Source organism: Microcaecilia unicolor, chromosome 8 (assembly GCF_901765095.1).
Source record: "Microcaecilia unicolor chromosome 8, aMicUni1.1, whole genome shotgun sequence".
Classification (NCBI taxonomy): Eukaryota; Metazoa; Chordata; class Amphibia; order Gymnophiona; family Siphonopidae; genus Microcaecilia; species Microcaecilia unicolor.
The window spans coordinates 218,307,185-218,323,978 of record NC_044038.1 but is presented as its reverse complement, the minus strand read 5'-3'; the positions used below and the strand labels follow the sequence as shown (position 1 = coordinate 218,323,978).

Below are 16,794 nucleotides of genomic sequence, written 5' to 3'. Positions count from 1 at the left end.
AAAGATATGTGTGAAATCTGATATTGGGCAGTTTGTAACTTCTTTTCACAGCATTTGCTGAATACTGAGATTCCTTCGTTTCCTTCAGAACAGTCCAGACATGTGGGTTTGTTGCCTTCTACCAACAGATAGTCAGACCTAACAATTAGTGACTACTTAGAAAATGATAGCAGATAAAGACCATATGACTCATCAAGTTTATTACATTGGGAAATTTTCTATACCTCTTACCTTATGCAGAACACTATGAAGTCTGCCTATCCATATTGTCTATCTGTTCCTCTCCCTTAGAGACCAGCAGATAGTAGATGAGGCATCCTGTGCAGTCTGTGACTTATCCACTAGGCTGGGTCTGAGGGACTTAATGCAGGCTGACGCTTTCCTTTGACTAAAAGGTCAAAATATTTAGAGGGAAGACACTGGTCTCTTCCCAGGGCTTGGTCTAACTTGGCTATTCCTTGGTTCAGGAGTGCTACAGACAGTGATGCTGAATCTTCACACTCTAGCCACCAATATAGTCTTCTTAACTGCCATTTCCCCTGGGAAATTACAACAATAACTCACTGAGAATGTAAAATACAAAATAACAAAAATGAACTGAACAATCTGAATCAATTACCTAACTATTAAGGTTAATCGAAGAAATGTGTCTTCAATTTTTTTTTTCAGAATGTCAAGTAGTTCTGTTCATTCCTAATGTGGTAAGGAAGGGAATTCCATAATCAAACTACAACAGCTGAGAATATAGTATTTATTTTCAAGAAGCTTATTTTTCTAAAAATGAGAAGACAGAGAATTAATTGATCTTGTAACAGAGAAAAACCAAACAGTCTTATAAGCCATGTTTATGGAGCCATGAATAATCTGAAATAATAAACAAGCTGCTTAGTGGAGGAGTGGCCTAGTGGTTAGGGTGGTGGACTTTGGTCCTGGGGAACTGAGGAGCTGAGTTCAATTCCCACTTCAGGCACAGGCAGCTCCTTGTGACTCTGGGCAAGTCACTTAACCCTCTATTGCCCCATGTAAGCCGCATTGAGCCTGCCATGAGTGGGAAAGTGCGGGGTACAAATGTAAAAAAAAAAAAATACATTCATTTATCGGAAGCCAGTGAAGTTTAGCTATGTGATCAGAAATACTAGAAAACTTACTAAGTTTTAAGATTAGTCAACTACAGTATTTTATGTAAGTTGAAGCTTTCTTAGATGTTTAGAAAGTAATCCCAAATAGAGAACGTTATAGTAATCTAGATATGGAAGTATCATCATCTGGACCAAAAGCCCAAATGCTTCTTGGTTGAAAAATGATCTTATTAATCACAGTTGTCTTAATTTAAAAATTGTCTTCTGGCATAAATGATTAATTTGGGAACCATAAGTCAACAAAGAATCTAGAGTAATTCTCAGTACTCTAGACTCAGTCTACTGGTAATACTTTATTATCAGTCAAAGCAATTGAAGAAGGTACTGTAATACCTGGATTTTTGAACCAAAGAACCTTTATCTTGTTTGGATTCAGTTTGGGACCGGTAACAAAAGCAAAATATCATCCGCATAAGACAACAATAATTCACCAAGGTTCAGTCTGAACTTAATGAAGTCATAAAAAAATTTAAAAGCATCGGAGAGAGCGGCAATCCCTGGGGGACTCCACATCCAGGTGACCAAATATTTAGAAAGCGCTTTATTTTGTTGTACACATTAACTCCGATTTACTAAGTATTCCTGAAACTCCTTGAATGCACAACCTGAAATACCTATTTCACCTAGCCTCTCAAGCAGGAGACTGGCTGCAAGTGCCTCGGTCTGCCCTGCCCCGCCCCTTATGGGTACATTGAGAGCCCCCCCACCCCCAAGAACAGTATTCAACTGCTTTATCACAAAAAAGGCAAGTTTTTACAGCCCTCTTGAGCTTTTGGCAGCTAAGTTTTTATATTTAGCTGAAAAACCAGGTGGAGCGTTTTGATAGCGGGGTGGATTGGGGGTGCAGAGTAGCGGTAGTCAATTGGCAGTAGACTGTGGCATACATGGCCATGTGGTCTAAGCACGCAGAAGTCCGTGGCATCCACTCTTGGGACTCTTCAGGCAGCCACTTCTTTCAAGGGTGTGTGCGGCTGTGCTCCAGTGAGGCTGGTGGCAGATGTCTGCTGATTTATTTCAGCTGTTTCAGTGCACTAGTGTTGTCTGTATTTGTTCCTTTTTAAAAATACACAGGTATCTGGCCTGTTCATTCCTTATAGCAAGGACTCCTGCTCAGCTGCATTAGTTACTGGCAGACAGCCTTGCTTTTCCAGTTTCTTTACGCTTCTGATATTTCTCTGTGACTCTGTTTCTGTTCTGCTTTAAATTTGTGTTTTTCCCCGCCAGAATTCTCTTCCTGTTTGTCAGCTGGTGTTTGTTTTTTTTTCTTAATTATGCTGCCTGACTATCACATTAAGTGCCTCTCCCTTTTATTCTTGTGCGGATCCTGAGGTCAGCAAATTGCTAATTTTGTGTGTATTCTATAACATACTGCTGTTCATTTATATGTCGGTTGTCATATCAACTGTATGTTGCACCTTATGAAGTCTTACTGTTTGCAGCGTAAGATGTCCTGGAGATCAGACTGTTTATCTTGGCCTCAGCTGGATTCTCACAAGAACTGATTCTCTGTTTCAGCAAGGAAAAATCCATTTTTTTTGTGTCCTAGAGATATTAAAATATTAAAACATTTTCTGAGCTGAATTATTCAACTATGCATAGAGCTGTCCCAGTCGGCACCTTTCTAAGGTAAAACAGGTGTATTTTTTTTTTTCATTCTGTTTTCATTTCCTTTCTGGTCAAAGCTGTAATTTAAGCTGTTGGCTATGTTCTACTAAATTAGATGGGCACAATCTGCTTCAACATGAGCTACTCATCTGGCTTAACCAGACTCAGCATGGTAGCACTTTCTCAGTTACGGAAATAATAGGACTAAAGAAGTTTAGTAGGCAGTGACTGTTCGGAGCTGACTTAGTTGCCCAATTGCACAGTTCTTCCATTCAGTAGTGGTGTACTTCCACATGTAGTGCACAGTTCTTACTACATCTTCCTGTACTTCATAGTCCTTGTGTGGCACAGTTGACCACTTGGGTTGCAAATTGCACCTGCCATCTGGGTTTCTCGGAGGCACAGTTGCAGCACCCGTTTGGGTTTCTTCCCGGTCGTAGCAACCATCTATATTGCTTTCCTAAGTGGCTGCCAGTCTTGCTGTCTTGCAGCATCTTTGCGTGGCTCTTGCTGCCACCTGTTCTATATAGTTACAGCAGTTACCTGTTTGCATAGCTGCAACAACTGCTGATACTACTAAGCTTAAGCAGCTGCTATTTTCCATCCCTGCAAGAATCACCTGGGTTGCATAGTACCAGCATTTCATAGACGCTACAACCATCTATCTTATTCAGTTGCACAATCGGCTGTGTTGGTGCGGTTGAAATAGCCGAATTTCTGCTTTACCATAAGCAATCACCTACATGTAGCATTCCCAGGTCATCTGTATAGCACTGTTCTAGTTAGCCAGCTACTCTGTCACCCTATATGTGAACCGGCTGCCTATATAGCACAGTTCCAGCAATTGTCTGTATGGCTTACTTATGGAAGCTGTGTATATGGCACAGTTGCAAAACTCCCTATCAGCTGTCTGTAGGGCATTAGAAGCACATTTGTGAGACTTCCCAGGCAGAAACTGATAGCGTGACCCTGTTTGGGGTACCCATTAGTAGGGTATCAGATGCAGGATCCATTCCATAGCTATCATATGCAGCATCTGTAGACCTAGCTTCAGATGCAGCAGCCAGCTATATGATGTAAGTTACCATGGCTACCTCTACCACTCTGCTGCCGGACTGGTACCAGCCATTGCACCAACAGTATTACACTAGTCACTGCAGCACCTTTGACACCAGATACCATGGCTGATTATATGTCAGCAGCTACTGTGGATACAGTTGCACACTCGCTTCTGTAACTCCTTCTGCAGCAGGGGTCTGGATGTCCCAGTTTTGACAGCCACAACTATAGCTCCACTACCGCGGCTACATGTATATCACTTCTTGATGCATTTACTTGTGGTGCTCAGCTACATCAGTAGACTGTCTTTTTTTTGTTTTAGTGGCTATGTGCCTCATCTCACTATTTAGTACAGTTTCACCAGTTGCTCATAGGGCTCAGGCTGTATAAACCACCTACTTTGTGTGGTTCTACAGTCTAGCTGTTTTGCGTAGCTAACTTAATAGCACTGGCATTAACCAACACTGTTACACAACTTCAGGGGAGTCTCTGATATTGTGGTTTTATTCTGAGCCTAATAGGCTCCTATTCTTGGTTGTCCCGAGTCCTATCATATTCTGTGGCATGTTTCTTTTCTTGCTCTTATAACACTTGGATTTTCATGTTTGAATAGAGCATTCTTTGGCACCAGGTCCACTCAGTATCCATTCTGTTTTTGATCTCCCTTCTTTACTCTTCACAAAGAGTGATTCTTCAGTTTACTTATGGATTTTCCTGGTTGTCAGATGTAGACAGGGAAACACAGTGGCTTTTCAGTTCCTGATGGCTTTCTTCTTATATTCCCTTTTCTGGATATTCAACTCCTCCAGGATTTACAATATTCCCTTCGTAGATGTGTTTTGTTCTTAAGCTGTTTAACTTCAAAGACCAATATAAGAAAAATCATTAGTTGAGTTTTTTTTCTTGCTTTTCATGGTCTATCAGTGCCTTTTTTTTTCTGTTATTCCTATTTGTCATGAGACTAGTTTCCTTCTTTTCCATACCCTTTGTCTTTCCAGAGTCCTTCTGATTGGCCTTGATTCTTTCTACTGAGTTCTACTGTAAAGGATCTCTAAAGCTTATTCCGGTTTCTCTGTCGGTTATTTTATTTTATTTTGTGGAGATTAATGATGTGTTTATATGCAAAAACCTCGTGTTTCATTATTGTAGTCACACCCTATATTAGGGGACGCTGCTTTGCTACATCCCATTTGTCTGGACTGGTCTGATAGACTAAAGGAAAGAAAGTTGTCTTACCTGATTAACTTTTCCTTCCTGAACAAAAGCAACTTGGACCTTCTGCCTCTCGAATTCTCAAAACAGAAGAAAACATTGCCTGAGCAAATATAACATTTATAGTGAGGCGTTTTACAGGCATTGTAGAAAGAATAGTAGGTTAAACATTACATTAAACCGAGCGACAAACATCAATTAAAAAAAAAAAAGAATTCCCAAGTAATTAGAAGCCACAGATTACAATTATCAAGGATCTGTCTCCCAAATCCAGGTGCAGAAACCCCACCCGATCAGAAAAATATAACAAAACCCCCACCAAAGTCAACACCTGCCATATGCCCCCGGAGGTGCAGTCCCTGTCAAGGAGCCCTTTGCCCCCAAAATAGCTCCTTTATAAAACATTCCCAAATTAAACACTACTTAACTCATGGAACATGAGGTTCTCAGAGGACAAGCAGGCCTTCGTATTTTGAGAGCTGCTGACGTCGTCAGCCGGAGCCCAGTGTGGATAGTGACTAACAAGACTAAGAACTTTCTAGCAGCGTCCCACCTGATGTGGTGGTGCCTTTTGTGTGCCACACAAGTGCGGGTCCCTCTGTTTTTTTCTGCAGAGCAAAGAGGACAAGTTTTGTGTTCTTCTTTGTGTATGTGTTATTTTGCAGTGCCTTCCGGTATGGGTAGTTTTCCTCTTCTCAAAAGCATCGGTCTTTGCACGGTATCGTGAACACTGGGGCATCGGCTTCTCCAGTAGTCAAAGAATACTGGGAGAGCGCTCCTTCTCTTTGGAAGAGGTGCTGATGCGCAAGTCTCCAGGCAGCCAGGTCCCCACTACCGGTTCAGCACCGACACACTCAGGCTGCCTCTCTCCCGGCTCCCCTACCTTTGCTGATGCCTTCCTTTGAGCGGTTCCAAGCCACACTCGGGGAGGAGCTCGTACAGATGCTGCAGCTGCAAACTGCTCCGGCATCAAGGTTGCTTGCACCAGCTGCGGATCAGCCCCAGATTCTACCTGAGGCTCAGCCAAGGGGTCACAGTACCATTGCATTCTATCCTTAAGGATGCATTTCCATTTATTTAGTCTTGTATCCCAGATTATCCAAATCGAGTTTGGTTCTATGTGACTTACAGTATAACACACCAGTTAAGGTTTACATTGTAGTAAGGAACTGCAATCAACAGGTTTACAACATAACAAAGGACTAGTAGTACTGTCGTTTCTAGTAGTAGTACTGTCGTTTCTTTCTCTATAATATCAGCAAAATTCGCCCTTTCCTTTCTGAGCACACTACCAGAACCCTCATCCACGCTCTTATCACCTCTTGCTTAGACTATTGCAACTTGCTTCTCACAGGTCTCCCACTTAGCCATCTCTCTCCTCTTCTATCTGTTCAAAATTCTGCTGCACGACTAATATTCCACCAGGGTCGTTACGCTCATATTAGCCCTCTCCTCAAGTCACTTCACTGGCTTCCTATCCGTTTCCGCATACAGTTCTAACTCCTCTTATTGACCTATAAGTGCATTCACTTTGCAGCTCCTCAGTGCCTCTCCACTCTCATCTCTCCCTACAAATTCCTCCCAGGGAACTCCGTTCTCTGGGTAAATCTCTCATATTGTGTCTGCGAGTTATGGAGAACAAGATTCTGGGTCTGACAAACAGGGAAATTATATTATTGATTCAGTCAACGAGAGGCAAGAAACTATGGTCAGGTTGTGTGCTCGGTCTCCGGATGCTTATCCGTGTCAGAGAAAAATTTTGTGAAGAGGTATTAGTTTAGTATTTTGTGAAATATAAGGTAATCTTCTTAATGTTTAAGGGTAAGGAGTTCCAGAACTGGGTTGCAAGGTAGGATAACCTTTTGCTATGAAGATATTTGTATAATAATCCTTTGCAGTTTGGGAAATGGAGTAGAAGTAGTTTTGAGCATCCATCAGGGCATTTTTGAGTGGGAGGTCAATTGTGATCATGTAGGTGGGGGTTAATCCCTGGAGGATCATGAAGACGTTAGGAGCTCAAAGTGCCCTCCGCTCCCACCCCCCCATCACTCTCTCCTCAATCACTGGCTGACTACTTCCGCGACAAGGTGCAAAAGATCAACCTTGAGTTCACTACCAAGCCACCTCCTCCTCTTCACCCTTCAACCCTCTCCCTCAACCAACCAACCCAGACCTCCTTCTCCTCCTTTCCTGATATCTCCGAGGAGGAAACCGCCTGCCTTCTTTCCTCCTCAAAATGCACCACTTGTTCCTCTGATCCCATCCCCACCAACTTACTTAACACCATCTCTCCTACTATCACCCCCTCCATCTGTCATATCCTCAACCTCTCTCTCTCCACTGCAACTGTCCCCGACACCTTCAAGCATGCTGTAGTCACGCCACTCCTCAAAAAACCATCACTAGACCCTACCTGTCCCTCCAACTACCGCCCCATCTCCCTCCTACCCTTCCTCTCCAAGACACTTGAGCGCGCAGTCCACAGCCGCTGCCTTGATTTTCTCTCCTCTCATGCCATCCTTGATCCGCTTCAATCCGGTTTTCGCCCTCTTCACTCGACAGAAACAGCACTTTCTAAAGTCTGTAATGACCTGTTCCTTGCCAAATCCAGAGGCCACTACTCCATCCTCATCCTCCTGGATCTATCCGCCGCTTTTGACACTGTCAATCATGACTTACTTCTTGCCACACTGTCCTCATTTGGGTTCCAGGGCTTTGTCCTCTCCTGGTTCTCCTCCTATCTCTCCCACCGCACCTTCAAAGTTCACTCTCATGGATCTTCCTCCACCCCCATCCCTTATCTGTTGGTGTTCCCCAGGGATCGGTCCTTGGACCCCTTCTCTTCTCAATCTACACCTCTTCCCTGGGCTCCCTGATCTCATCTCATGGTTTCCAGTATCATCTCTATGCTGATGACACCCAACTGTATCTCTCCACACCAGACATCACCGCGGAGACCCAGGCAAAGGTATCGGCCTGCTTATCCGACATTGCTGCCTGGATGTCCAACCGCCACCTGAAACTGAACATGTCCAAGACCGAGCTTATCGTCTTTCCACCAAAACCCACTTCTCCTCTTCCTCCACTTTCTATCTCAGTTGATAACACCCTCATCCTCCCCGTCTCATCTGCCCGCAACCTCGGAGTCATCTTTGACTCCTCTCTCTCCTTCTCTGCGCATATCCAGCAGATAGCCAAGACCTGTCGCTTCTTCCTCTTTAACATCAGCAAAATTCGCCCTTTCCTCTCTGAACACACCACCCGAACTCTCGTCCACGCTCTCATTACCTCTCGCCTGGACTACTGCAACTTACTCCTCACCGGCCTCCCACTTAGCCATCTATCCCCCCTTCAGTCTGTTCAGAACTCTGCTGCACGTCTCATATTCCGCCAGAACCGATATACTCATATCACCCCTCTCCTCAGGTCACTTCACTGGCTTCCGATCAGATACCGCATTCAATTCAAGCTTCTCCTTCTTACCTACAAATGCACTCAGTCTGCTGCCCCTCACTACCTCTCTACCCTCATCTCCCCTTACGTTCCCGCCCGTAACCTCCGTTCACAGGATAAATCCCTCCTTTCAGTACCCTTCTCCACCACCGCCAACTCCAGGCTCCGCTCATTCTGCCTCGCCTCACCCTATGCTTGGAACAACCTTCCTGAACCCTTACGCCAAGCCCCCTCCCTGCCCGTCTTCAAGTCTTTGCTTAAAGCCCACCTCTTCAATGCTGCGTTCGGCACCTAACCCTTACCGTTCAGTGAATCCAGACTGCCCCAATTTGACTGCCCCTATCGGACCGACCGTTCACTTGTCTATTAGATTGTAAGCTCTTTGAGCAGGGACTGTCTCTCTTTGTTAAATTGTACAGCGCTGCGTAACCCTAGTAGCGCTCTAGAAATGTTAAGTAGTAGTAGCTTGAAGCTTATTCTGGCCTTTATGGGGAGCCAGTGGAGTTTTTGCAGTAGGGGTAGAGGCTCTTTGGTGGCAGGGAGACCTGAAGCTGTACTGACTGGGAATCTCCCAGTGCAGGTTGCACCTAAGAAGGTGGATACTCAGTATCGTATCCAGAAGGTTCCCGGATTCAGGAGGTCCCATCTACCTCGCTACTCTGGTGGTCAAATCCGCCCTCAAATGATCTAGGGCTGATCCTAATTGCGTCTTGCTACAGGTCATGGCTACCATTGTCAAGCCAGAGTCAGCATGGGCAGGAGCAGCTGGGGGAGTGGGAAGGAAATGCGCAATTCAGACTGCAGCAGTATAAAATGAACACTGTTTTTTATGATAGAGGTATATAAAATACTGAGTGGAATGGGTGAACATGAATTGCTTCTTTACTGTTTTAAAAAATACTAGGACTAGGGTGCACGCAATGAAGCTTAGTAGTAAATTTAAAACAAATCAGAGAAAGTATTTCTTCACTCAACGTGTAATTAAACTCTGGAATTCGTTGCCAGATAATGTGATAAAGGCAGTTAGCTTAGCAGGGTTTAAAAAAGGTTTGTATATTTCCTACAAGTCCATAAGCCATTATTAAGATATATTTAGGAAAATCCACTGCTTATTTCTAAGATACGCTGTATAAAATCTGTTTTCCTTCCCACTCCCCCAGCTGCTCCTGCCCATGCTGACTCTGGCTTCACAATGGTAGCCATGACCTGTAGCTGTAGTTGTGCGTGTACATATACAATTTCAATTTATTTCAACTTGCATTCCCCCTCCCTTCCCCCCCCCCCCTCAAAAAAAGAAAATGTCCAGAGTTAGATACAACATAAAATAAACATATGCATCACTTTCAATTGTTTGTATGTACTCTGATTTCCAGATGTGTTGTATGATGTCACGTCTCATATATTTTTACTCCCATAGGGCTCCCTTACTGCAGGCCCTAATTGGTCTTTTTGAACTGCCTGAAGATGATACTATTCCTGATGAAGAACATTTTATTGATATAGAGGATACACCAGGGTACCAGGCTGCTTTCTCACAGCTTGCATTTGCTGGGAAAAAGGAACATGATCCTATTGGTCAAATGGTTAGCAATCCTAAGATTCTTCTGGCACAGTCTCTACATAAACTCTCTACAGCATGTCCTGGAAGGGTAAGTGGGTTTCTGGTTTTTAATGATGTGGGGCATGTTAGTTGAAAGCTGAAGAAAATATCAAGTTCAACTAGAGGAAATAATTTGTCTGCTGAGTATCTAGCAACAATTAACGGGAGCTTTTGGTAGACAGCAGGAGAATGCAGCCGCATTGAATGGTCCAGTTTAAATGGTCGGGCACTTACCTTTATAAATGAGTGGGAGCTATACTAAATGAACCACACAAACGCTTGGCACTCTTATCATTTTTGTTTTTTAAATATATATATATCCATGACCTTAGTTTATGTGAAAAGTCGTTGCTATCAGCTCATGTCTCTCCTGTCTTTTCATCGGCATGTAGCATATAGGTCCGCATCCTGATGCAGCTGGAGACCTATTACAAAAGCTAAGTAGCTAAATAAGCTTTAACCAATATTTGAATATGAGAGTAATTAAATATTAAATAAGAGCCTGCATATAGAGCATCTCTGACTGATGAAGAGTTAGGCAAGTCATGAGCTGATGGCTCATGAAGAGTCGCTGCTGAGGTTATTGATATATAAGAGTGCTGAGCGTTTGTGTGCCATGTTGAATGGTGATGTGCTTCTTATAGAGCCTTGTGTATAGAACACTCCTTTAGTTCAGGGACGGGCTAGTAGATTTTTTTTTTCTTCAATAAGAGCTTAAAATTCACTTCCTCTGTTCTGTTGCCTGGTAGGGAGCAGTGTTACCTCTAACCCTTTATGTGTCCCTTCTGAGATTGTGTGGACATCTTTTCAAGCCTTTATGCATGATATTGACTCATCAGGATTTGCAAGCCTGATGTTTGAGGCAAACTTGAGTATCATTGCTATCACAGAGACCTGGTTCAATGCGGCAATGCCAGACTATAATTTTTTTTAGGAAGGATAGGGAAGACCAAAAGGGTGGAAGAGTAGCGTTTTATGTGAAAGACAGTATTAAAGAGGCTGAAATGCAGGGAACCTGGAGAAAAGAAGCGATATGGATCATCCTGGAAAGAGAAGATGAAACCTGTATCTTACAGGTGTCTACAGATCTCCTGCACAAATAGAGAAAACTGGACAAAGAGCTGATCGAAGATGTTCATAAACTGGGAATGAAAGGGGAGGTTCTGTTGCTTGGAGATTGCAACTTGCCTGATGTGGATTGGAAAGTCCCATCTGCCGAATCAGAAAGAAGCACCGAAATTGTGGATGTCTGCCAAAGTACTCTACTCAGACAAATGGTAATGGAACCCAAAAGGGGCAGGGGTGTTGCTAGACCTACTGCTCACATATAGAGAAAGTGTTTGCATCATCCAGGTGGGTGCCCACCTAGGCAAGTGATCATCACATGATATGGTTTGATATAAGAGCTAAAGCAGAGTGCTGACAAAACTTAAAAGTACTTGATTTCAAACATGCTGACTTTATTAAAATGAGGGAGCTGACATGGGTAGATATAGGAAAAATAGAAGGGCAGTGGTCCAAGCTGAAATGAGCTATTAGTGTGGCAACACATTTATGTAAGGAAAGTAAACAAAAGCAAGAGAAAAAGGAAACCTATATGGTTTTCCAAACAAGTAGCTGAAAAAAAAAAAATAAAGGCAAAAGGCGGCATTCTTCTGTATTTCGGGAATGCAGCTCCAACAAGAGGAACACACAAGATTACTGGGTAAAACTCAAAGAAGTAAAGACTGGAAATAGCAAAAGCATAGGCAGAAGAAAAAAATGGCTAAAGATGCTGAGAAGTGACAATACGTTTTCAAATATGGTGGAGAAAGGAGGAAAGCTAGTAATGGAATTGTAAGACTGAAAGCTGCCGACTACCACTGTGTGTTGAGGAAAAAGCGGATAACCAATAACTAATAACCAAAATAACCGAAGGAATGGTAACCAAACAACTCACAAATTATCTCAACAAGTTCTCAATACTGCATGATGCCCAATCAGGATTCCGGTCAAATTACAGCACAGAAACATTACTAATTACCCTAATGACCAAATTCAAACAAATGATTGCTACAGGCACCAATATACTCCTCTTACAATTTGACATGTCAAGTGCCTTTGATATGGTTGACCACGGAATCCTATTACACATACTTGAATATTTTGGCATTGGAGGCAATGTCCTAAACTGGTTCAAGGGGTTCATAACCTCACGCTCATATCAGGTCACATCAAATTCAACTACGTCTGCTGCATGGACACCTGAGTGTGGAGTACCGCAGGGATCCCCCCTCTCGCCAACTATCTTCAACCTAATGATGATCCCCTTGGCAAAACTTCTATCAAATCACAACCTTAACCCTTACATATATGCAGATGATGTAACGATATATATTCCTTTCAAACAAGACATTAATGAAATCTCCAACGAAATCAACCAAAGTCTATACATCATGAATACCTGGGCAGATGCATTCCGACTAAAACTGAACGCAGAAAAAACTCAATGCCTCGTGCTTACCTCCCAATACAACACGAATAAATTTACCACTATCAACACACCTAAACTAAATCTGCCAATCTCTGAAACTTTAAAAATCCTTGGAGTCACTATTGACCGCCACTTAACACTAGAGACACACGCGAATAACACAACCAAAAAGATGTTCTATTCCATGTGGAAACTGAAAAGAATAAGACCATTCTTTCTAAGATCCGTCTTCCGCAGCCTAGTGCAATCACTCATACTCAGCCACCTGGACTATTGCAACTCACTATACGCAGGCTGCAAAGAACAAATACTGAGGAAACTTCAAACAGCCCAGAACACAGCAGCCAGACTCATTTTCGGAAAACCAAAATACGAAAGCGCAAAACCCTTGCATGAGAAACTACACTGGCTCCCACTCAAAGAACGTATCACCTTCAAGGTATGCACCTTAGTCCACAAAATCATCCACGGTGAAGCCCCTGAATACATGTCTGACTTAATAGACCTGCCACCCAGAAACGCTAAAAGATCATCCAGAACTTTCCTCAATCTCCACTTCCCTAATTGCAAAGGCATAAAATACAAAGTACTGCATGCATCAACCTTCTATATGAGCACGCAATTCTGGAATACACTACCACGCAACCTGAAAATGATCTACGAATTGACCGACTTCCGCAAACAATTGAAGACTCATCTTTTTGAGAAAATTTATTGCAAGGATCAAAACAAATGAAGTCCATACACACTAATAGAAATGCATCAATACACTCCCTTCTGAATTTCTTTTACCCCTTATTTTTACCTCACTTCAAACTCCACGCACAGATAAAATGTTATAACCTATGTTCTCTTTATAACCTATGTTCTCTTGATATTGTTCTATCGCCTTATCTTTTCCCCATTGTAACATCCCATGGTTTCTACGCCCTAACGATTTTTGACTTGACTTTGTCTTCCCATAACTCCTCACAATGTAACCCATAATCGTACTGTAACACACTGTATTTCCATCATTCACAATGTATTTGTAAGCCACACTGAGCCCGCAAATAGGTGGGAAAATGTGGGATACAAATGCAATAAATAAATAAAGTGCTAAATAAATACGTGCTCACAGAGGAAAATCCTGAAGAAAGATCGCAGTTAGTTTCTAAAGGTATATATGGTAATGGAGTAGATACTGCATCAATCACAGACTAAAGTGTATATGAACAACTTGAAAAACTGAAGGAAGAAAAAACCATGTGGCCAGATGGGATACATCCAAGAATATTGAGAAATCCTGGCACAGCCTCTTAAGGATTTATTTAATAGATCCTTGGAGACGGGGAAGTATTGCATAAGATTAAGCAGATGTGGTCCTGCTTCACAAAAGTGGTGATAGGGAAGAAGTGGGAAACTACAGGCTAGTAAGCCTCACATGACTGGAAAACTAATGGAGATGCTGTTGAAGGAAAAATAGTGAACTAACTGGAATCCATTGGGTTGCAGGATCCAAAGCAACATGCTTTTACCAAAGGAAAATCTGCCAAACAAATTTGATTACCAACGGAGTGGACAACCCAGAGGGGGTAGAAAGCATGAGAGATCTACAGCAATTAGAAGAATGGTTTAAAGTTTGGCAGTTAAAGTTTAATGGGAAGATGTGCTGAGTGATGCAGTTGGGTTAAATACAAAGGAAATGTATGACGTTGGAGGAGAGAGACCTTGGTGTGATGTAGTGTCTGAGAATCTCAAGGTAGCGAATGTGATGAGGTGTGGCTGTAGCATGAAGGATTCTAGGATGCATGTAGATGGGTATAACCAGCAGAAGAAAGGAAATCTTAATTCCCCTGTACAAGTCATTGGTGAAACCCCATTTTTGGAATATTGTGTTCTGTTTTGGAGGCCGTATCTGGCTGAAGACATGAAAAAACTTGAAGCAGTTCAGAGGAAAGCAACAAAAATGATATGGGGTTTGTACCAAAAAACATATCGGAAGAGACTTCAGGACCTGAATATGTATACCCTAGAGGAAAGGAGGGATAGGGGTGATATGATACAGATTTTGAAAGATATTAATATGCAAACAAACCTTTTCCAGAGAAGGGTAAAAAGGGGGGAGGTTGATATAGAAGTAATGTTAGGAAATAACTTTTTCACAGAGAGTGTGGTGAATGTCTGTAATGCCCTCCCGTGGGAGGTGATAGAAACAAAAAACAGTAATAGAATTCAAGAATGCATGTAATGCACAGGATTCCTAAATGGAAGGAGAATTAAATCAAAACAACTTAAATGTTTTTAAGTGGCAAATCCAGTAGTTGGTAATTAAGTCTAGTGCCAGGCAGATTTCTATGGTCTGTGTCCAGTTATGGCTAGATAGATCTGGTTGGGCTGGAGCAGGCTTCAACGGCAACTCTGGTAGTTAAAAATTAAGCCAGTGCTGGGCAGATGTCTGTGCCCTGAAAATGGCAAAGGCAGCTAAAGACTATATATATATATATATATATATATATATATATATATATATATATATATATATATATATATATATATATAGGATAGACTGGACGAACCATACAGGTCTTTATCTACTGTCATCCAGTATTCTATGTTGTCTCATTAACTTTTTCTCTGCTCTTCTTTACACACTGCACTGATGCCAACCATACTTGCTCATGTGTTGTACTGTGGTTTCAGAAGTTGGGTATATAGCTTAAGAGAAACACAGGAAGGAAGGCTGTCAATTTATAATAGAGGCTCATCAGCTCTGCATATATTTTGAAATGGCTGATGATGGTGATTTTTACCCCTTAGTACTAGAACTTTGCCATATAATGCATTTGGTTTTGGCAGTCAGTTGGGGAAGTCATGCCACTGTTTCATGGGACATACTACACTTTTAATCAGAGTAATCATGTAGCAAGATGTTTGGATTATAGAGATGAATTATAAGCTAATCTTACCAGTATCTGTCTTTACTTTCAAATTATAGGATGGGTCTTTACTTTGAAATTACAGGATGGGATAAGAACTTGCTGGTGACACAATTGAACTTCTGCTCCAGTATTCTGTATAATACACAGTTCAGATAATGTGATTTTTCTAATTATCTTTTGTAGGTCACATCTATGCTGAGCACTAGTTTGAATGCAGAAGCACTACAGTATTTGCAGGGATATCTTCAAGTTGCAAATGTCACACTGCTCTAAAAGCTGTAGGTTTGAAGAGCAAGGATCAAATCCCATTTGGTTATAAAGAACTTTTGTCTTCTCAGCAGAGCTAACATAAAACAAATTGTTCTTACTTCAGGACTTATCATGGCATACATCTTGTCAGATATTCTAGGTGTTGCTTTAATTGGAAGAGTTGATGAACTTTGAGTAACTGCGGTTCCCATTTTATTTCAGAGGAATAGCAATGACAGTTAACTTATTGTACAGATTGATCCAAGTTTTGCATTTGCAGTGTTTACATAACATTTTGGAAATTATGGAAAGCAATGGTTGTAGATGTCATTTCCTGTTCTTCATTATGATGCTGTTATCTGTATTTTTTGTCTATTTTTTTCCTTCATCTGAAATGTGAATAAATAAGATGCATTTATTTAAAATATCTAGCAATGTGCACTTATTGTTTTAGACAAAAGGAGACAAAGATCTCTTATTGCAGTCCTCTGTAGCTGCTGAGTTGTGCTTTCTTTATTGCATCAGTATGCTATTTGTGAATTCTGTCTAGTCCGATGTCTTAAAAAAAATTTGTGTTTTGTGCTAAATGGTGCAGTTATTTGAGAGGACAACTATATAGCTTCTGTGTATCAAGCTGTAATTTGTAATGCTGCTCTGTCTTTTCTCCTTGTAAGTCTTACAGTGCAAGACTTTTCAAAATGTGAGCTGTTCAACAGTAGAATGAGCATCTTCATTTGCAAGCTGAGATCTTTATTCTTTAGGTTTTCTTTGTTATATAAAGGCATTTTAACAGGGGGCAAAGAGGAACTGGAGAACAGCTTTTCTCAGTGTTGTGTCCTGCCATTTTTGTTAAATTGTTAAACTGACTGCTGGCTAAGTTTGACCTAAGCATTATACCTAATAGTGGTACCCACAGGATCAGACCAGGAGATGAACTGATGTCAACATATTGACAGCTGTACAGCACCACATTAATTTATCAATTTGCTCTATCTGGGAAGCAATGGAAACGTAAAGCTACTGTATAGAGGTGTTATTTTTTAAGACACTGAAATTTATAATAAATTAAAAGCTTCAGAATGA

At 41.7% G+C, this 16,794-nt stretch overlaps 1 protein-coding gene across 3 annotated transcripts in view; it reads left to right on the top strand.

Moving 5' to 3' along the window:
- The window catches only part of CSE1L (chromosome segregation 1 like), a 106,379-nt gene extending 89,585 nt beyond the window's left edge, over positions 1 to 16,794 (top strand). For all 3 annotated transcript variants that reach the window (XM_030213060.1, XM_030213058.1, XM_030213061.1), the window contains exons 24-25: positions 9,886 to 10,117; positions 15,646 to 16,794. In XM_030213060.1, the coding sequence (XP_030068920.1) occupies positions 9,886 to 10,117; positions 15,646 to 15,735 (322 nt within the window). In that variant the 3' untranslated portion in view covers positions 15,736 to 16,794. The remainder of the gene's footprint in view (positions 1 to 9,885; positions 10,118 to 15,645) is intronic.